Source organism: Pecten maximus, chromosome 1, assembly GCF_902652985.1.
Source record: "Pecten maximus chromosome 1, xPecMax1.1, whole genome shotgun sequence".
Classification (NCBI taxonomy): domain Eukaryota; kingdom Metazoa; phylum Mollusca; class Bivalvia; order Pectinida; family Pectinidae; genus Pecten; species Pecten maximus.
This window is the reverse complement of record NC_047015.1, coordinates 45,313,800-45,331,933: the sequence shown is the minus strand read 5'-3', so window position 1 is coordinate 45,331,933 and position 18,134 is coordinate 45,313,800. Positions and strand designations below refer to the sequence as shown.

The 18,134-nt window shown below is 35.1% G+C and overlaps 1 protein-coding gene across 2 annotated transcripts in view; it reads left to right on the top strand.

Annotated features, from left to right (window-relative positions):
* LOC117334982 (serine/threonine-protein kinase 31-like) overlaps nucleotides 1–18,134 on the top strand; it is a 30,153-nt gene that overhangs the window by 1,909 nt on the left and 10,110 nt on the right. For both annotated transcript variants that reach the window (XM_033894866.1, XM_033894875.1), the window contains exons 2-19: nucleotides 694–782; nucleotides 1,877–1,987; nucleotides 2,389–2,474; nucleotides 2,770–2,834; nucleotides 6,914–7,072; nucleotides 8,528–8,602; nucleotides 8,804–8,953; nucleotides 9,390–9,591; nucleotides 10,205–10,382; nucleotides 11,021–11,147; nucleotides 11,670–11,713; nucleotides 12,315–12,480; nucleotides 12,834–12,956; nucleotides 13,489–13,593; nucleotides 14,285–14,374; nucleotides 14,648–14,758; nucleotides 15,316–15,564; nucleotides 17,651–17,752. In XM_033894866.1, coding sequence (XP_033750757.1) covers nucleotides 694–782; nucleotides 1,877–1,987; nucleotides 2,389–2,474; nucleotides 2,770–2,834; nucleotides 6,914–7,072; nucleotides 8,528–8,602; nucleotides 8,804–8,953; nucleotides 9,390–9,591; nucleotides 10,205–10,382; nucleotides 11,021–11,147; nucleotides 11,670–11,713; nucleotides 12,315–12,480; nucleotides 12,834–12,956; nucleotides 13,489–13,593; nucleotides 14,285–14,374; nucleotides 14,648–14,758; nucleotides 15,316–15,564; nucleotides 17,651–17,752 — 2,232 coding nt within the window. The remainder of the gene's footprint in view (nucleotides 1–693; nucleotides 783–1,876; nucleotides 1,988–2,388; nucleotides 2,475–2,769; nucleotides 2,835–6,913; nucleotides 7,073–8,527; nucleotides 8,603–8,803; nucleotides 8,954–9,389; nucleotides 9,592–10,204; nucleotides 10,383–11,020; nucleotides 11,148–11,669; nucleotides 11,714–12,314; nucleotides 12,481–12,833; nucleotides 12,957–13,488; nucleotides 13,594–14,284; nucleotides 14,375–14,647; nucleotides 14,759–15,315; nucleotides 15,565–17,650; nucleotides 17,753–18,134) is intronic.

The window sequence follows — 18,134 nt, the reverse complement described above, 5'->3', positions numbered from 1 at the left end:
CATTCTTCTACTTGAAATACTCCATTTAAAATGCACCTGTATTTACATTCTCTTACTCTTGCAGATTTTGAATCAGTGCATTGATGAATCCTGGACTTGCTATATTTTTGCTATATTTTCACAAAAAAGTTAATTTAGTAATACAAAAATTGGTAGTTAAATCTGCACTGTAGCTTTACATAAAAGTTTTCTGAATTTTATACCTATTGGATCTCTTGACATTTAGGATCTGCATATATAGTGTGCAGCAGTAGGTTTTCCAAGGTATTTTTTAACAAGTCCAGAAACTCATTTCAACATTTTGAGTCCTACAGAAAAATGCACAGTCCTAGGACTCAAATATCTGACATAAAAACTGCTGTGCAGTCTAATCAAGAGATCAGGAAAATCTTCCATTAATTTATTGACCCATTAAAATTTGTTAGCACCATAATTCTCTTTAAATAAAGCTGGCAGTATCCATCCATATTTCAGAAAGTTTCAGTTTTGAGAATATTTTGCAATTGAAGTGTTTCCCTGTAATGAAGTCTTCTCTGGACATTGGTCAGTTATTGAAGCACGTCATGTACATTTAGAATATTTCATTTTTTGGTTTTAACAGTTTAGTTTTGAATGAATCAATTCCATGTATACCTAATATTACTTACCCTGTTTTAATTAATACTTTAACACATTTTGATATTTCATTTTCAGCGAAATGTTGGCAAAATATTTTCAAAATATGGGGAAATCCAAGGAATTATTGTAAAAGAACAGAATAACAACCCACTCGTCAGATATGCGTAAGTAAAATAATAAAGTTCTGTGAATTAAAAGGAAAATATAGTTAATTATGTTGTGTATCAGCAGAAAAAATGAACGAATACATTAAAGGGGACTTTGCAGGGTTAGTATTAGCTATTTTTGTCAAGTATACTCTACAGGACCAGGTTAATATTCTATGTCATAATGATAGTGTGACATTTCCTGAAGTAAAGTAGAAAATGTTTAATATATTTATGCATGCTATAAATGATATCTTTTTTTTGTACAATATGAATCGTATTATAAAGTAAAATGGAATGTAGATTCTTCGTTGGATGATCTACGTACGTAGTGCTGATCACCAAGGTACAGAGGGAGAGCTATCCTAAGCATGGAAAGTTCCTTGTAATTTAGCAATAAAAGAAAATATTGTCCTAATATGCAGGTGAGTGAATGTACGTCATGAGAATAAAAAAGGCCATCGTGTAAAATTAAGTTTTGTTAAATGTTGTGGATAATCTGTATAAGGGTGATGTGCTTTAAATAGCGTACAAGTGCAAGCTAAAGTTTCCATCAGAGGAGGACTACACTTTACCCCTTAGGACACACTTGTCGGGTCTCTATCACGATTTTGATGAAATTTCACTTATTTTTCCTTGTGTTCATGATCTTTCATGCATTATATGAAAAGAATATTTCTCACAAAAGCTTTGAGTCAAACGCCTTAAAGTATATAATTATACGAAATAAAAATTGGCATAATTTTCAGTACTATTGGTTATAACAATAAGTTTTTTTTTTTTTGATAGGCTAGTATATTTATTAATCCCGCTGATCTGGGGGGGGGGGGGGGGGGGGGGGGGATACTGGTTTCCTCTCCATCTGTCTTGTACACAAGTATGTACTTAACATCAAGTTAACCTTAAATTTGTCTGCACTCTGGCACCTTCATTCCTTAAAAGTATTTGATAAAGCTTCAAACAATGATAAAGGACCAGGGCTTTTGGGTCAAGGTCTTTAGTGGGGGCTGGTAGGAGATATGTATTGCTTAACCAAGTATGCTTGTTAACGTTAAAATGTTAAGTCTGTGTACTGGTAAATTGTATTAGATTTTGATATTTTTTTGTTTTAGCTTCGTGAAGTATCTGTGTGAACCGGATGCTGATAAAGCATGTTCAGAATTAAATGGACAAGAAGTACAAGGAAAAAAGGTGTCTGTCCGGCGTCAGGAACAGAGGAAAGGGTATAATGCAAAGATACAAATAAAAAGCTTCTCTGATTTGAGTTTTCTTACAGTTGATATAAATGTCATTAATGTATATTCACAATAAGGCTATACGCATATGTGCTTTGCTGTTTTCTATAATGCATTTTGATTCCAACATGAAAGGGGCACTTATTTTACCAATTGGACAGGATGTTGTTGAGAATTTTGATTGTGTAATGTTTACATCCTAATTAGTAATTTTACTTTTAATATCATGCCAATAGAATGATTTAAAATTCAAATGTCTTCCAAAAGGGAATAAATAACTTTTTAACAGTTATTTTTGTCTAGATCTATTTAAAATGAAGCATTGGCAACAGGCAATTAGGCAACTTTCTTAAGCATGAAACCAAAATTTCTTGTTAACACTCTTGCAGTAAAATGGGGCTGGGAAAGGATACCAATAGTCTACAGCAGCGTCCACCAGGTAGCCGCATTGGCAAGACTTCACAGCCTGATATTGGTAATTCATGCAATCCTTAAAGATAGATTTCTGTTTATAACCTTCCTATCTAATTGTGTATATTGCAACATTAAAATGACAATAGTTTCTTTTTACTTTTTAAAATTTTTTGAACCATTTTCTTAGGTTAGTAAGTAGGAATGTGAACAGTTAATCCACATGAATACAGTATCTTATTTGTTTTTTTTTATGCTTCACTATCAATTGAAAAAATCCCATATGTTATAAACTATTTGATTTCAAAGATGGTTATTGTTTTGCTGTATTCCTCCATTGTGTTTATATTTCTCCACAGTTCCAGAAGGTGCTGATTCAGACAATGTATCCAATTCTGGGAGTACAAGCAGCAACATTAATGAGGTACACTCACATTGCTTGTTTGGGACAAGTTAACTATAGGATTGTTAGGTCGCCAGAGACAAAGTCTCAAGTGACCTATTCTAATCGCCTTTTGTCCGTCGTCGTGCGTCCGTAAACTTTTTACATTTTCGACTTCTCCAAAACCACTGAACAAAATTCAATGAAATTTGGCAGAAAGTTTCTATGGCTGAAGGTCAACCAAAATTGTGAATTATATGGTCCCCACCCCCCAGGGGCCTGAGGGGTGGGGCCAAAAAGGGTCAAATTGTCTAAAACTTCAAAATCTTCTTCTCTACTCTCAGATATGGTCAGACACTCTTTATAGATGAAAGGGTCTTGTGGTGCTTTACCAAAATTGTGAATTGCATGACCCTGGGGTCTCACGTTTTTCCCTGGGGAGGGGGTAAACTTTACTATAGTTTATATAGAGAAATCACATTTTTGACTATTTTTTATTGGATTTGTATTGGAAATTTTCCTTATCTGGTTAATATTATCAGTGTTGGATAACTGTTTGATAGTATGCATATGTTGGCCCTGACTGACCCCCAGGGGCTGATGGGCGGGGCTAAAAAGTATCAAATTGACTGAAATTTCAAAAATCTTCTTCTCTACTCTCTTATTTGGTAGAATCAAAAACTCTACATAGATGGAAGGTCCTTATGGTGCTTTACCAAAATTGTGAATTTTATTACCCTGGGGTTTCATGTTTGCCCCCTTGGGAGGGGGTTAACTTTACTATAGTTTATATAGGGAAATCACAATTTTGACTATTATTTGTTGGATTTGTATTGGAACTCATTCTAACCTGGTCAACATTATCACCATAGGATAACATTTTGATGGTATAGAAATGTTGACCCTGACTGACCCGCAGGGGCTGATGGGCGGGGCTAAAAAGGGTCAAATCGACTGAAATTTCGAAAATCTTCTTCTCTACTCTCATATTTGGTAGAATCAAAAAATCTCCATAGATGGAAGGATCTTATGGTGCTTTACCAAAATTGTGAATTTAATGACACAGGGGTCTCGCGTTTTGCCCCTGGGGAGGGAGTAAACTTTACTATAGTTTATATAGGGAAATCACATTTTTGGCTATTATTTGTTGGATTTGTATTGGAATTTATTCAAACCTGGTTAACATCATCAGCGTTGGATAACAGTTTGATAGTACACATATGTTGGCCCTGACTGACCCCCAGGGGCTGACGGGCGGGGCTAAAAAGTGTCAAATTGACTGAAATTTCAAAATCTTATTCTCAATACCTATATAAGATAGAATCAAAAACTTTTCATAGAAGGAATGGTTTTATGGTGTTTTACTTGAATTGTGAATTTCATGACCCTGGGGTTTCACATTTGCCCCTTGGGAGAGGGTAAACTTTGCGATAGTTTATATAGGGAATTCATATCTTTGACAATCATTTGTTTTATATCTATTGGAATTCATTTTAGCTTTCTTAAAATTATCAGCAAGGGATGACAGCTTAATATACACATGTTGGCCCTGACTGACCCCAAGGACAGATGGGTGGGGCCAAAAAGGGTCAATTAAATTAACTGAAATATTTCAAATCTCAGGTGACCGTTAAGGCCCGTTGGGCCTCTTGTATTGATGAAGCATTCCCAGATTGTTTTATGTTGTAGCAGTTGTGATAATCATTGTTCGTACAGATGATGAAAAGTGCTGGAATTGGGTTTAGTGCTGGAATTTAGGGACAGTGCTGGAAAAGTGTCTGAATTTTCTGACAAGTACTTGAAAAGTATTGGAATTCATACATATTTGCTGTAAAAACTAATTGTTTTCAGAAGAATGAAATATTCCTCACGAGAAAATTATAAGTAGAAATATAATTACATGTCTTAGTTTGATTTCCACCTCTGAATCGGGGACACATGTCAACAGTTGGTAAAGATAATATGCAATAATATGTTAATAGCAATGTCCTGTTATTTTGATTATGCTAAAGAGGAAAAAATAAATACCCCAATTCTGTACAAGTTTGCACAAAAAAATGCACTCGGAAATTGAGAAAGTGCTTGAATTTTTGAGAATTTGTACGAATTATGAATAATCTTGTATCATCTTACAGCTTCTCCTTCAATACAGTAGAAAGGGCCGTAGTAATTTCTGAAAAGGAATGTGTAGAAAATTCAATGCACAAGCAGAATCAAAACATTACATGTGTAAACTAACTGTAACTCAGGGCATCCAGTAGGATTAAAATCTCAAGAGTCAGTGACCCTCAGCTCTGAAATCCTGAGAGTCAAATCAAAATCCTGAGAGTCAAAATATGAAATTCTCAAACTTGACGGTTAATCGTTTCCAAATGTAAACTGATAAAAGTGTCTTCTTCTTTTTTAAATTATAATTAATTGAATAATATTCAAAAGAATTTAGTTCATCTTAATTAATTATCCAATATATTTGTTTTTTATGAAATAAATAAAAGTATTTTAAAAATTTAAAATTTTCTTTTAATTATATATTTTTGCTTGAATAAGATACAATTAAAAATTATATATTTTTGTTTGAATAAAGTATAATTAAAACAATTAATTTTTTATTTGATTGAAATAACTGAAATAAATTTCTTGTAAACCTTTTAACAAAAAAACTTGTATCACAGTTTTCTTGCAGAAATTATGTTTAAATTTGTTACATTGGTTAAGCATAATTTGTAAAACAATCATTTTATTTCTTTTTTTTAATCTGCTCAGCCTTTAGAGGTTATTTTTATATGCTAATCATGTTTTCATATTTGCCGCCAAAATGTAACATGAATGATTTACGCTTCCCACTCTGTCACAAGCACTGCAGAGGTCATGTACATGTAAGGTTATTCAGGTTAACAACAAAATGGCTGCCGCCTGTGTTGGCATGCTGCAAACGATCTCATTCTTGTTATGTACATCATTGAAAGTTATCACAAACATATGTTACATTTATTTGTTTGGATGGGAATCTACTATAGCTTACTTATTTCATTTATTAAAATGTGATTGCTTAGAACAAAGTGCAGATCGGCCACTACAGGTAGGTACAGTGGATACTTCACCTGTGCCCCAATTTGGCAATCGGCAGCTTAGTCACAGTTGAGTGGCTCTTTTAATGGACTCCTAGGGTATTCTACTAATTAGTGTCACTGACCACAGCAAATATACCCTTTGTTGAGCCTGGGTATTGGACAACACACAGACTAATAACCGTGGTGGTCAAAATGTGAAGCGTCAGATTGACGCACGGCATGCAAAAGTCGTGCGTCAAATTAAATTTTGCTGCGTCATTGACCCGAGGTCTCGGGTTAATGGATGCCCTGTAACTCCTGTAATTTATGTTAGTTCATTAAAGCCCGATCAAATGGAATGTTTGTGATATTGTGTTGGAACAATATAGAATCCTTCAACCACATTGGGATGATACAGGGGATCTCTTTTACAAACTACAGATTTATTAGTGTTCGACAGCTGAAGGATCTTACCCTGAGGATTAAGATCCCTTTATCATCGCAAAGGATGTGAATGATTATTATCAACTTACCCTGTTAGCCCTCTTATGCAAGGCAATGTTGATGTAGTGTGATTGAATTGTCAGTGTCAACCATACCATGATGTCACAGCGACATTACAATGAAGTAACATCAACAAGTCATTCACAACACGTCAACATTTCCTTGCATTGATGTAATGTCCATATTAGATTCATAGGATGGTAAACAGGGTAAGAGAAAAAAAATAATGATTCGCCCCCATGGAAGTGAGACAGGGGAATCTCGACCCTTGGGGTAAGATACTTCAACTGCCAAACACTCGGCAAGCCTTGTATTTGGCAACTTACGAAAATCCCCCCCTCGGATTGAGATTGCCCTGTCTCACCCCCAAGAGGAAGAAGGATTCTATTAGAATTGCTTCCATGACATCATACAGTTATTGTGAATGGGGAATACTCGCCCATGTTAAGAAATTATCAAACTGTTAGAAATGTGGATACAGTGATACCCCTATCCAGGATTGACTATTCTTGATCTCTTCCTTTTTATCCGTCCATTCATAATGTAATTTCATTTTATCCTTTATAGAAGGAGTCTGTGATGGTTACATTTGTGGAGAGTTGTGTAACAGTCTGGGTTCAAGTTGTCAATGAAGAAAACACCAATAAACTAATGAACATTACCGAACAGTTAGGAGCATTGTGTCCGGCAGCTTCCAAAGTCAACGATCCATCTCAGCAATCAAAGGTTATTGATGAATTATGGTTATAGTAATCTGACTTCCATGTCTCCCTGCATTACACTGTCATTTTGATGTCAAAGATTTCTTTATGTCTAAAAATCTATTATTGAGATGAACTTTCTTAATTTCTGGTTGTATTGTAAGATGATACAGTGCAACTTCCGAAAACCGAACCTTCTAAAAACCGAACACCTCTGAATACCGAACGAATTGTCATTGTACGGAATTGGTCCTTCTTTATTATAGTATTAAAAAACTTCCAAATACCGATCCCTCTGAATTCCGAACACCGGACTGATTTTGTGTCCGTTTCCTGTTAAAATATACCAAAAATTACTTCTGAAAACCGGCCTTACCTGAGCGATTATGACACGAGGTCAGGCCAGTCAACCGTGAAACAACAACTGTGACGGGTATTGTGTGAAGCCTTATTGTCTCGGGACCTAAGTAGGTGATTTGTACTGGTATCCAATATAAACCCCAAGGGGGCATTATGACGGAAGGCCTAGTGTATAATCAACACGACAATTATGAAACAATGCCACACTTCATTGAAGCGCGTCGGTTCGTTTATCTTCTCAATGCAAGTAGAGCTAGAAGCCTGAGTTTCGCATTTAATTTAAATGAGGCCCAAAAGGGGTTGTTTTCGTAAAGAAGCCCGTGATTTTTTTTTAGACAACAGCGATGTCGGAAATACGACCAGTATCATCTGATCAATTGTAATTGATATTGAAACAAAACATCTTCACACCCTTTAATATTATTTGATGTGTAAAATATTCCGTATCGGACTATTGGCCCCATCCACATGACGAAGCTTCACCGGATGTAACAAAATGTAGGCCGATCGTAAAGTGTAATTGTACATGTGAAAATACTGTTTAAAACTATTGTTATAGTCATTTGCCTTTCTTATATATTCTGCAATATAAACATTGATTAACTTTCATAATATGCATATTATTCAGACAATCCAAATTGTCTAAGTTTTGTAATCGGGTGCATTCTAATAAAACAATGTCCAACCAATTATATCCGGAATTTGACCGGTCATTTTTCGATCAACTTCTCCAAACCGAACCCTCTATAAACCGAACAAATAGTCATGTCCCATGCATGTTCGGTTTATAGAGGTTCCACTGTAACATGGTCTTTCAGTATCATTTACAGAATTAAGTTGGTATACAATCAGCACTCTCTCCTGAATCCCTCATGAATACTGGTTATATTAACTGATATATAATGGATGAACATATATATTTCAATGGTTCTCTGCATTCCATTGACATTTTAGTGTCAAATATTGTGTGTAGATGCTTGAAGAAAACTGAGAAAATGAAAAAAACAAACAAAAAAACAACCTTGTACTGGCAATCACCATAATCTTTCAATCGCTGGTTCCAAAATACTTCCCAAAATCATTTGTTTGTGCAATGTTAATATTCTGATTTATTTTGTAGGTGTATGCAGCCCAGTTTTCTGAAGATAACATGTGGTACAGATGTTCAATCAAGCAATTCATAGGAACAGAAAAGGTGTTGTATTCGTCATTTTACGATTAGTTCACGTAAGAGCTTGTATTAAAGATGATGATGATCATCAGGGCTTCCATTAACCAGAGAGCTGATAGTTCATGTTTTAACTAGCAAACTCAATATATTACGCACATTGTTCATGACTCTTATTGTCAAGAAGTATTGGCTAGGTTTATAGAATTTCATTATTGATATTTCCAGGTCAAAGTTCAGTATATAGATTATGGCAACAGTGAAGAAATCTCGGTGAACAGCCTAGTGGAGATCCCACAGACCCTTGCTTCCAACAAACCTTTAGCAACCAAGTTTATGTTGCATAATACCAAAGCCAACAAGTTTAATGATATAAATGTAAGTATCTATTATATTAGTTACTGTCCAGTAAAACTGAGACCTGAATTTTTTTAAGCAAATGTACGACGTTGAAAATTACGGTTTTATGTACTTAATTACTGTTGATCTACTAGATATAAAGTTTAACTTTTCAATTATTTCCTAGTCATAATCTATGTAACTACATGAAAGTAGTATATTTCTTAATATAAACATTGACAAAACAAAAAACAACGCCCTTAAAATGATCACTTATAAGTTACTCACCAAATAAAGAATTTGTTGAGAATACAATTTTTCGCTTTACGCTTGCTTGCTTAAACATACATTACTATAAAGTAGTGTTTGGTTACCTTGTGAAAACATGACTAAATTCAACTCCAGAAAAAAAACTTTTACCACGATTAGATTGGAAATGTCTTTAATAGGTGAGGGGGTACAATTTGATTTGCAGGGAATCTCTCTGCTGAGAAAGTTAACAGAAGGAAAGGTGATAGAGGCTGTACGCACAAGGAAGCTTGGTGATGGGAATGGTCACTATGCTTTGATCTATTTGGATGGGCAGAGCATCAATGACATGATGATAGAAGAGGGGTATGCCACTAAACGTCCCCCAGCCAATACCCGTCCAATGACAGAATCCTTGGACCAGTTAGGTATATGTCATCCGTTCTTCAAACCTAAACAAGATTCACAATCCTTTCTTTTTAAAAGGGGAAAGATGATTATTTTCTCACAATGAAAAATTTTGACATAATAAAAAAACCTCCATTAACATCAAGACTTTATTTTGCTCATATTTACACTGCAGTATCATAGGGTTTTTGTGGGGCCGCGGTGGCCGAGTGGTTATGGTGTCCCGACACTTTATCACTAGCCCTCCCTACTGACCATAGGCCGGTGGTTTGTCGAGGTACTCTGGCTTTCCTCCACCTCCAAAACCTGGCACGTCCTTAAATGACCCTGGCTGTTAATAGGAATTAAAAACAATATAAACCAAAGGGTTTTACAAGTGATTAGATTTCGGTGGTCATCAATGAAGCACGAAGGGTCAAAGTTGATATTTGACCACTTTGGAAAAATGATAACAGGTACATGTAACATTTTATATAATATACAAATAATCACATAGACCTCATTAAATTATGAGGGAAAGGGTCATGTCCATGTGAGCCCCTCCCCCTTACCTTGCTTCCAAATCAAATCGTTACGAAAGAAGGTTGTACCCAGTTTAATATTCCTGACTGTCACAGATTTAATGTATTTCAGGTGGTAGTCAGCTATTTGGGAGCGGAGACCCTCTGGTAGGTACGTCTTCCCAGAGGTACAACAGATTTGCCAGTGGTGATGCTGGACCATTTGCCTTGGGAGGTGGAGGTTATGCTGGAGGTACAGATGCAGTAGTGAGTGGTGGCCCCTTCCCACAGGGCAGACAGCTGGCCCAAAGGTATACCTTGGTGTACAATCGTAAGAAAGGAGTGATTTAGAATTTGGATATTTTAGATATTGGAGTTCATTTCCTTCGTCTCATGTGACCTACTATAATTTGTCCTTAGTCTTGCATGCTTTGACTGTAAATAAACAGCTCACATTTTGACATGATAATGTTTTTGATTCCCAGTCTTCCGAATCCCTTGTTGCTAGGGGGCAGGGTCATGAGTGGTCAGGGAGAAAAAAAAGAGAGACATTTGGAGAAGACTGATTAATGCAATGCCGGTTGTGCAATCTACTTGTACGATAACAACTTGTCCAATATTTTCTGTTGAAATACAAAAAAGAGTGGTAAAAGTGGTTAAAATTTCAACAATTTCTTTTTTTCATATCCAGAAATCATGTAACAATGGGCTGTGTTAAGAATGTGAAAAAAATTAAAGACAGCTAAAAATTGGGAGACAATGTACATGAGAGAAAAAATGAATGGAAATATAAACTAGAGGTGACGTACGAACATCCTAACGTAGGCACAGAAAAAGAGGGGAATTTTTTGCACACTGAAATTACATTCCCCATGGAAAAAAAGGGGAGACATTAATTTTCAAAAATACAGAAATGTCAGAATACTGATTGTAATGCGTGTGTTTACAGCAATAGCGGAAATGAGGAACTTTTGAAAAACGAATTGAACAAGAAAAAACGAGAGGTTGATAAATTGCGTGGGGAGGTGGCAAAGAGGGATCTTCAGCTACAGCAATTGACCGCAAACAAGGTGCAGGTGGGTGTTCTGTTTGATAGGAATTGTCATTCAAAGGCAGAATTAGTTCAATTAAAATGTATTTTTGGCACAATGTTGTCCACGGTGGTTGTTATTAGATGACTTGAATACAAATTGCAAAACATTTTCAAATAACAATATTGATGTTTTGGCTAGGTTTGTGGCCAATGAAATGCTTCTGCAAGACGATGCAACAGCTGAAATACCCCAAAACAAAGTTAGTTGTGTTGGAGGGTTTAGTTGTGTCTGCATATAAAGGGAATTTTGTTCTGGGGTAATGCTTAATCCATTGTACACATGGTCAGTACCTATTTAGGTATCTGTCTTTGAGATTTATCATTTTGACATTTTTCTGGAGAGTTTTATCCCTTCAATGGTTTACTTTCATAAATTTCTATGCTAGAGCTGCAGTTTCGAAATAGCTCTTGGCCTACATTTGTGGATTTTGAAATCATGATTATTTAACAGAAAAAAAAAAAAAAATCTGTTCTTTGATGTAATTCTCAAGTTGTTTTGTTCTAGCTACAAAGTGTTGTTGACATAGCTGATAAGGTGAAAAGACTCAGGTGAGTGAAATGTTTCTACAAAGTCATGTTATAATCATGGCAATTTGTAAAATCAGGTTTTATTGCAAATAATACATTTGTAAATATAGTGAAAAAGATGGCAGCACATTTAATCTGTTATTTACTATATTTTTTTCTGGGGGGTTTTTGGGATCGTTAATAGGCCCCATTCCCAATTAAAATTATTTCATATTTAAGCCAAATTCCCAAAATTTGCAGTTTACTCCTGAAAAAATCTTTCCCAATTCACCAATTTTCTTCCAAATATGAGACCAAAAGGCCCTTTCCTAAACCAATGAGAAAAAGCCCTGCCATCTCTTGGGACATGTGTACTGCTTTTGAGTGCTCCAATTTCAACAACATATTGTCATAAGAATTTCTGTGATAAAACGTCAAGTGAGGTTCATTACAATGACAGTCATAGGCTCTCAAGTAGAGGGGAATGTTCAACTTGGCACTCGACAGGCCTTCTCCTCACCCGTCTGATTCCAGTTGCTTAATTTTCTGCTGTACATGACATGCTCTAAGGTGTATTCAGTTGTTCACTTAGTCACTTCTCTTGAAACTTTTCTGCAACTTTTGATTTTCTGGTGTTTACCAGGGTGCAGTTTCCAACCGGACGCTCCAGTGGCATCGAGGAGGCCATGGCTTTAGCACTCTCGAGTGAGAAAGTTCAGAACTCATCAGTCCATTCCCTCCAGGCTGTGATGTCCACGATGTCCACTTATAAGGCTGCCCAGAAGGAAATCATCTGCTCCAGCAATCATGTTTGTGATTTACTTGTATACATGATATTCCTGGAACTAATTACATGGTTCTTAGTGATTGGAGTTAGCAGCGATTTACTTTATATATATTGGCCATAAGATGATACAAGTCAAGTGCAAATCTGTTCAGGCATACTTTTGGATTAGCTGCGCTTTAGGAGCGTTTCAAGTTAGCCTCATATCATTCTATTCAGACGAGTTTTCTTGTTATCAACAAAACATACATTTTTGTACTCGTCATAACTTTTATTCTGTAGATGAGAGTTGCCTCACACCTTATTTTAAACAAATTGACATAGAGTTTATATGAATGTTCTGAGGTGGGTTCTGTAGTATACATTCTATTGGTATAGGAGGAGTTAGCAAACCTGATCCTGGAGAGAGATAATGCCAGGAGAGACTTGCATGGCAAGTTACAGGAGTGTATAGACGAGTTGGGGAGGATGCCACTTGATACCAGATACAAAGCACTCAAGGTTTGACTTTTCACTATGGCATTAATTAAATATCTATAATATAGTATCATCAATTAACATCAATTCTACATTAATTTACTTTTTGAATTCTACAAAGCAGTGTTACCCTTATCTGTACTGTTTTAAAATGGTGGCCTGTCATGTGTAACGCTCAATATGCATGCATAAAACCTATTAGAACCACAACTTGTAAGTGACCTATTGTATTATTCTGATTGACACACTCTCTCCCGACTTCTTTTATGGACACAAAATGTTAGAGGTATAACCACTAGTGACAGGAAATACTATCTTGCTGAAATAACAAAAATCTTGTGGCCTTCCATATATAGACGCATGTTAAATCACCACCCACTATTCCTCAAGCCTATTTGCCCTAGTAATAGATGGATGTCATATAAAAAACTTGAGGTTTATCACTGTGTTTCTATAAAAAGTGAGTGAAATGAAAAGAGGTTTATCACTGTGTTGCTATAAAAAGTGAGTGAAATGAAAAAATGAACACTTTGTGATGATTTTCTATTTTGAACAGGATACAGAAGAGAAAGTGATTAACGACTACAAAATGTTCATAGGCTACAATGTTCATGGATGCCCTCTCCTGGAAGATCTTGCATTTGGCTTTAAGGATTGGAAGGTGCGTGTTATGAATTTTCTTCTAGTTGATGGTTTGTTATAGTTAATACATTTCTTCATGATCTGTGGGAAATAAAATTTTCATTTCCATTGTCATCTCCCATCATATTTTCCTGTAAAATTTCATCTATGTAAACATAGCTCCTGAACCTGTCGGCTTCTTTTAAAAATCTGTAAAATTCATAATAGAATAGTCTCAAGCTAACAAAAGCAGTCTTTCTGTGGTTCATGCTACACTAAGATCTGATATAGCATATATGGTCCTAGTAATTCAATTTGATATTTATTGAAGGAGTGAGTCTAAGAATTGAATTCAGAGGTAATACAAAGTAGAGCATTTGGAAAATTTCACTTATTTTATCAAAGGACTTATTAAAATTGTTCATTTTGATGGCCTTGTCATTGTTTCTAGTCCAATGCAAAGTTCTCTCCTATATTGATGTGAAATGCAGAAATATATCCTTTGTTTTCTATTTCGTTTTTCATGTGTGGCATAGCCAATGCCACACATTTTGCTGTTTTAAGAAATTCTTACTCAAAAAATTTAGTGGACATATATGACTCAGAAGATTGTGATACTGACCAACTTAGGTAGAGGGATATATGTTTACAATATATTTGTGAATTTTACATTGAAGTTAATAAATTTACACTCTTATACATTTATTGTATGTTTTAATCTTATTTTGTAGATTCGAAAGGAAGAAGAGTTTCGTTTAGTACGAGAGAATTGTGATGCCTGTCAGAATAGCATGACAACATTCTTAAATCGACTGTTGGGAGTAAGTGCCAAGGTTACACAATCGAAGTTTTGGGGGTGTTCATGCCATCATAAGACCCCTTGCATGCTGCCATCCTGTTAACACCACTGATTAGTATTGATAAGTTGATGAAACATGTTTTGTAATATTTGCAATATGAACTTTACATTTACCTTGGACAGTTTAATTTGTTTTGATTAAAGTCGTGCTTCTAATTCATTAATTGATAATCTTTTTCATTCATAATATAATATATGAAGAAGTTGATTCCTATTTGATGTTCTTTTTCTGTAGCTGATGTCACTTGAAAAGCCAACAGAGGATGCTAACTCCGTGGTGGATTTGGATAACCTTCTGAGATCATATAGCCAGGCTTTACAACAGGAGCTTGTAATCACTGATCTCGTAAGATGTTTTACAAACTTTTCTAACAACTTAAGGTCAAGTTCAGTTGGTCAAATTGATTGGAATGCATTCAGTTATCATATGTTTCAGTAATTTGCTGCCTGAAAGTGCTACAAATTCTGAAAAAATTATTGTCTTTGCTTATATTCAAACTTCACTCCTATGGCCTTTATTTAAGACCATGGTGAATCATTTGTAATGAAACCTGATATTTTTTCTGATGAACTAAAAGGATACATTTGTAATATTTTTTTAGACATTTCAAAATTCCTTAACACAGATGATATAACTGACCAAGACGCTGAAGAGTAATTATTATCATAACTATCATGTAAATGACGTTCAGAATATTTAGCCATTAGCATGCCTAATTAGCAATTTACATGCACAAAGAAGTGCTTTCAAGACTTTGATATCTGATTTCAAAGTTGCAGTGTGAAATGTCATCTATAAGGACTTTGTTGAAAAATTATCCATTAGATTACCAGAACAAAGGATTATGAACTGACTGTATTTGAATAAATTGTGTAGACCCACTTAACATTTTTCTTGTATAGGAACATAGCTCAGATGCCAACATGGTTGCCACAATCTTAGCTGCTATATTAAAAGAATTAAGAGGCGAAATGAAGACACTAGAAAATTTGAAAGGAGTTGCTTCTGACTTCACAAATTTGAAGTCTTCCATTGAACCATGGCTGGAGGCTAGGCCAAACTTAGGAAGCATCACAGAAAGGAGGAAGGCAATCCGCAGCCTTAAATCAAAACTTCGACACAAGGAGGCTGACAGACAAGACCTGGAGGAGGTAAGAAGTTATTGGCACACAAATGTTTTGATATAGATGTATAAAGCTAAGTGCTTGAAAATTAACACAGATTGTTTTTTTTAGCCCACCATCAATTCTTGTTATCGCTATTTCTCAGAAAGTACTGAAGGGATCATTCTCAAATTTCATATGTAGGTGCCCCTTGGTTCCTAGTTATGCATATTGAATTTTGAGACCAATTGGAAAACAACATAGCCAACAGGCAGCCATCTTGGATTTTGAAAATTGAAGTTTGTGGTCGCTATTTTTCAGAAAGTATGGAAGAGATCTTTCTTAAATTTCATATGTAGGTTCCCCTTGGTCTGTAGTTATGCATATTGCATTTTGGGACTGATCAGAAAACAACAAGGCTGACAGGCAGTCATCTTGGATTTTGACAATTGAAGTTTGTTATTACTATTTCTCAAAAAGTAATGGAAGAATTTTTTTTATGAAATTTGATATGTATTTTCCATAAGGGGACTGATTGGAAAACAACATGGCCGATAGGCAGCCATCATCGATTTTGATAATTGAAGTTTGTGATCGCTATTTCTCAGAAAGTATAGAAGGGATCTTTCTTAAATTGCATATGTAGGTTCCCCTTTTTCTGAAGTTCGGCATATTGCATTTTGGGCCCAATCAGAAAACAACATGGCCGACAGGCGGCCATCTTGGGATTTTGACTATTGTTGGTTGCTCCTGCTATATTGTACTATATTAAATGTTTTGAAAGAAGAAGGAAAAAGAAGAGAAAAGATTAGTCATTCATTTGACTGATATAGATCATTCAATGGTGGGTGCCAAGATCCCTTGGGGATCTCTTGTCTTAATGAAGGGAAGTATGTTAACAATCAGTCAGCAAGTACGTGGAGAGTGTTATTTAATTTTTGATAATGATCATACAGTCAAAATAGCGGCTATCAACACTTCTCGTGAAGCGCTCCCTATTCTTTGCTTGATATTTAGAAGGAAGCTTTGTTTACTATCTGTTACAGATCCATCAAAATTTCATAATTATTTGGAGCCTGGTCAGACTATTGGATCAAATCTTATGTTGAAATTCAGCTGGATCTAGAATGTGTATGTCATGGATCAGTGATAGTATGATTAGAAATGAATGCTTATTTTGCAAACTTTACAATGCTAACACATCTGTTAGTCGTTGTGGGAAATGAAACGGTATTCATTCACGATGTTAGTTTGACTGTTCTCTCCCATGACAGACAACAAGACATTAATTTAAGTTTATGATTAAGGTTTACTGAAGTAGTATGTTACAGAATTTATGGAAACGTCAAAAGTACTTATTTCAGGCATACAGTGTATAATTATAGAACTGGACACACATTTGATTTCAAAGTATGCATGCTTTAATCAACTTGAACACTATCTATTAATTGAATTGCAATACAATATAATTCATTCCTTTGAGATATTTAACTGTTTCAATGCAGTTGAAATGATAAAAAAGGAAAAGAAAAAAACATCCGAAGTTCAGAAAAAATGCCTGTATTTTAATGATAAAGATAAAAATAAAAAAAAAAAATTTAAACCAAAGAATTTTGGAAAAATAACAATTTTTTTTTGCTTTGTGACGAAAAATGAACTAGTTATTTAGGTAATTTTTAATAGCTTGAAGGGGAAATATTAAGGCAAGGAGGAAAACAATGCTTATGGAGAAATTTACCTACAAACAGGTGAGGAAATGGGGCTTGATAGACCTCTGCCTTATGTGAAGGTGAGGCATTGATTGTCCTACAACAATTGCTTGAAATCACTACTATTATAGTCCAGAACACCTAAATGGATTTGATCTGGACCATTATTGGGCAAAGGAGATCTAGTGTTGTATAATGAAGATATGGCTCCCCTAGGGCCAGATAGGTGGGGACCAATAAGGGAAATAAGATACTTTAAAATCCTTCTTTTCTTTTAAGATTGACAAGATTTTCTCCATATTTGGTTTGAACCATTGTTTGGAGAGGCAGCTTAAAAAGTAGGAATAATTTTTTCTCCTAAAATTTCTATATTGTTTTGTACTTGACTGGTTGGTTACTTGATAAGTTATAACATTGCTTTACAGAGTGGTGATGGTACAGTAGAAGAGATGGAGGAGATACAACTGGAGGTGGCTGAATTGAAATCCAAGCTTCACAAAGAACTTCTCTCTATGGATGACTTGTTGGTTTGTAGATCATCAAACTTGTGTGTAGTAGTTACATACGTAACTACGTTTTCCTACTTGGCCATGAGCATACAGCATTAGCTCTCTCAGTCACTCTTTGGTTAGAATTGAGGTTAAGATCAGTTTCTCAGTCGTTCATTGTTTTAGGATGCTTCTGTTTTGCATGGAGTTTCTTTTTGGTATGACAAAATATATCATGGAGTTTGTTTGTGAACCAAAAAAAAAAAAATCTATATCAAACTTTTACATGCTTTTAGATCTTATTAATCTTCACATTTTATTCCATATCCTTCAAAGCTGGATTTTTGTTTTGAGAAGTTTTTTTTAAAGTGGTTAAAAGAAGGTTGATTTCCATGAAAGCTCTTGACAAATTTCACAAGCA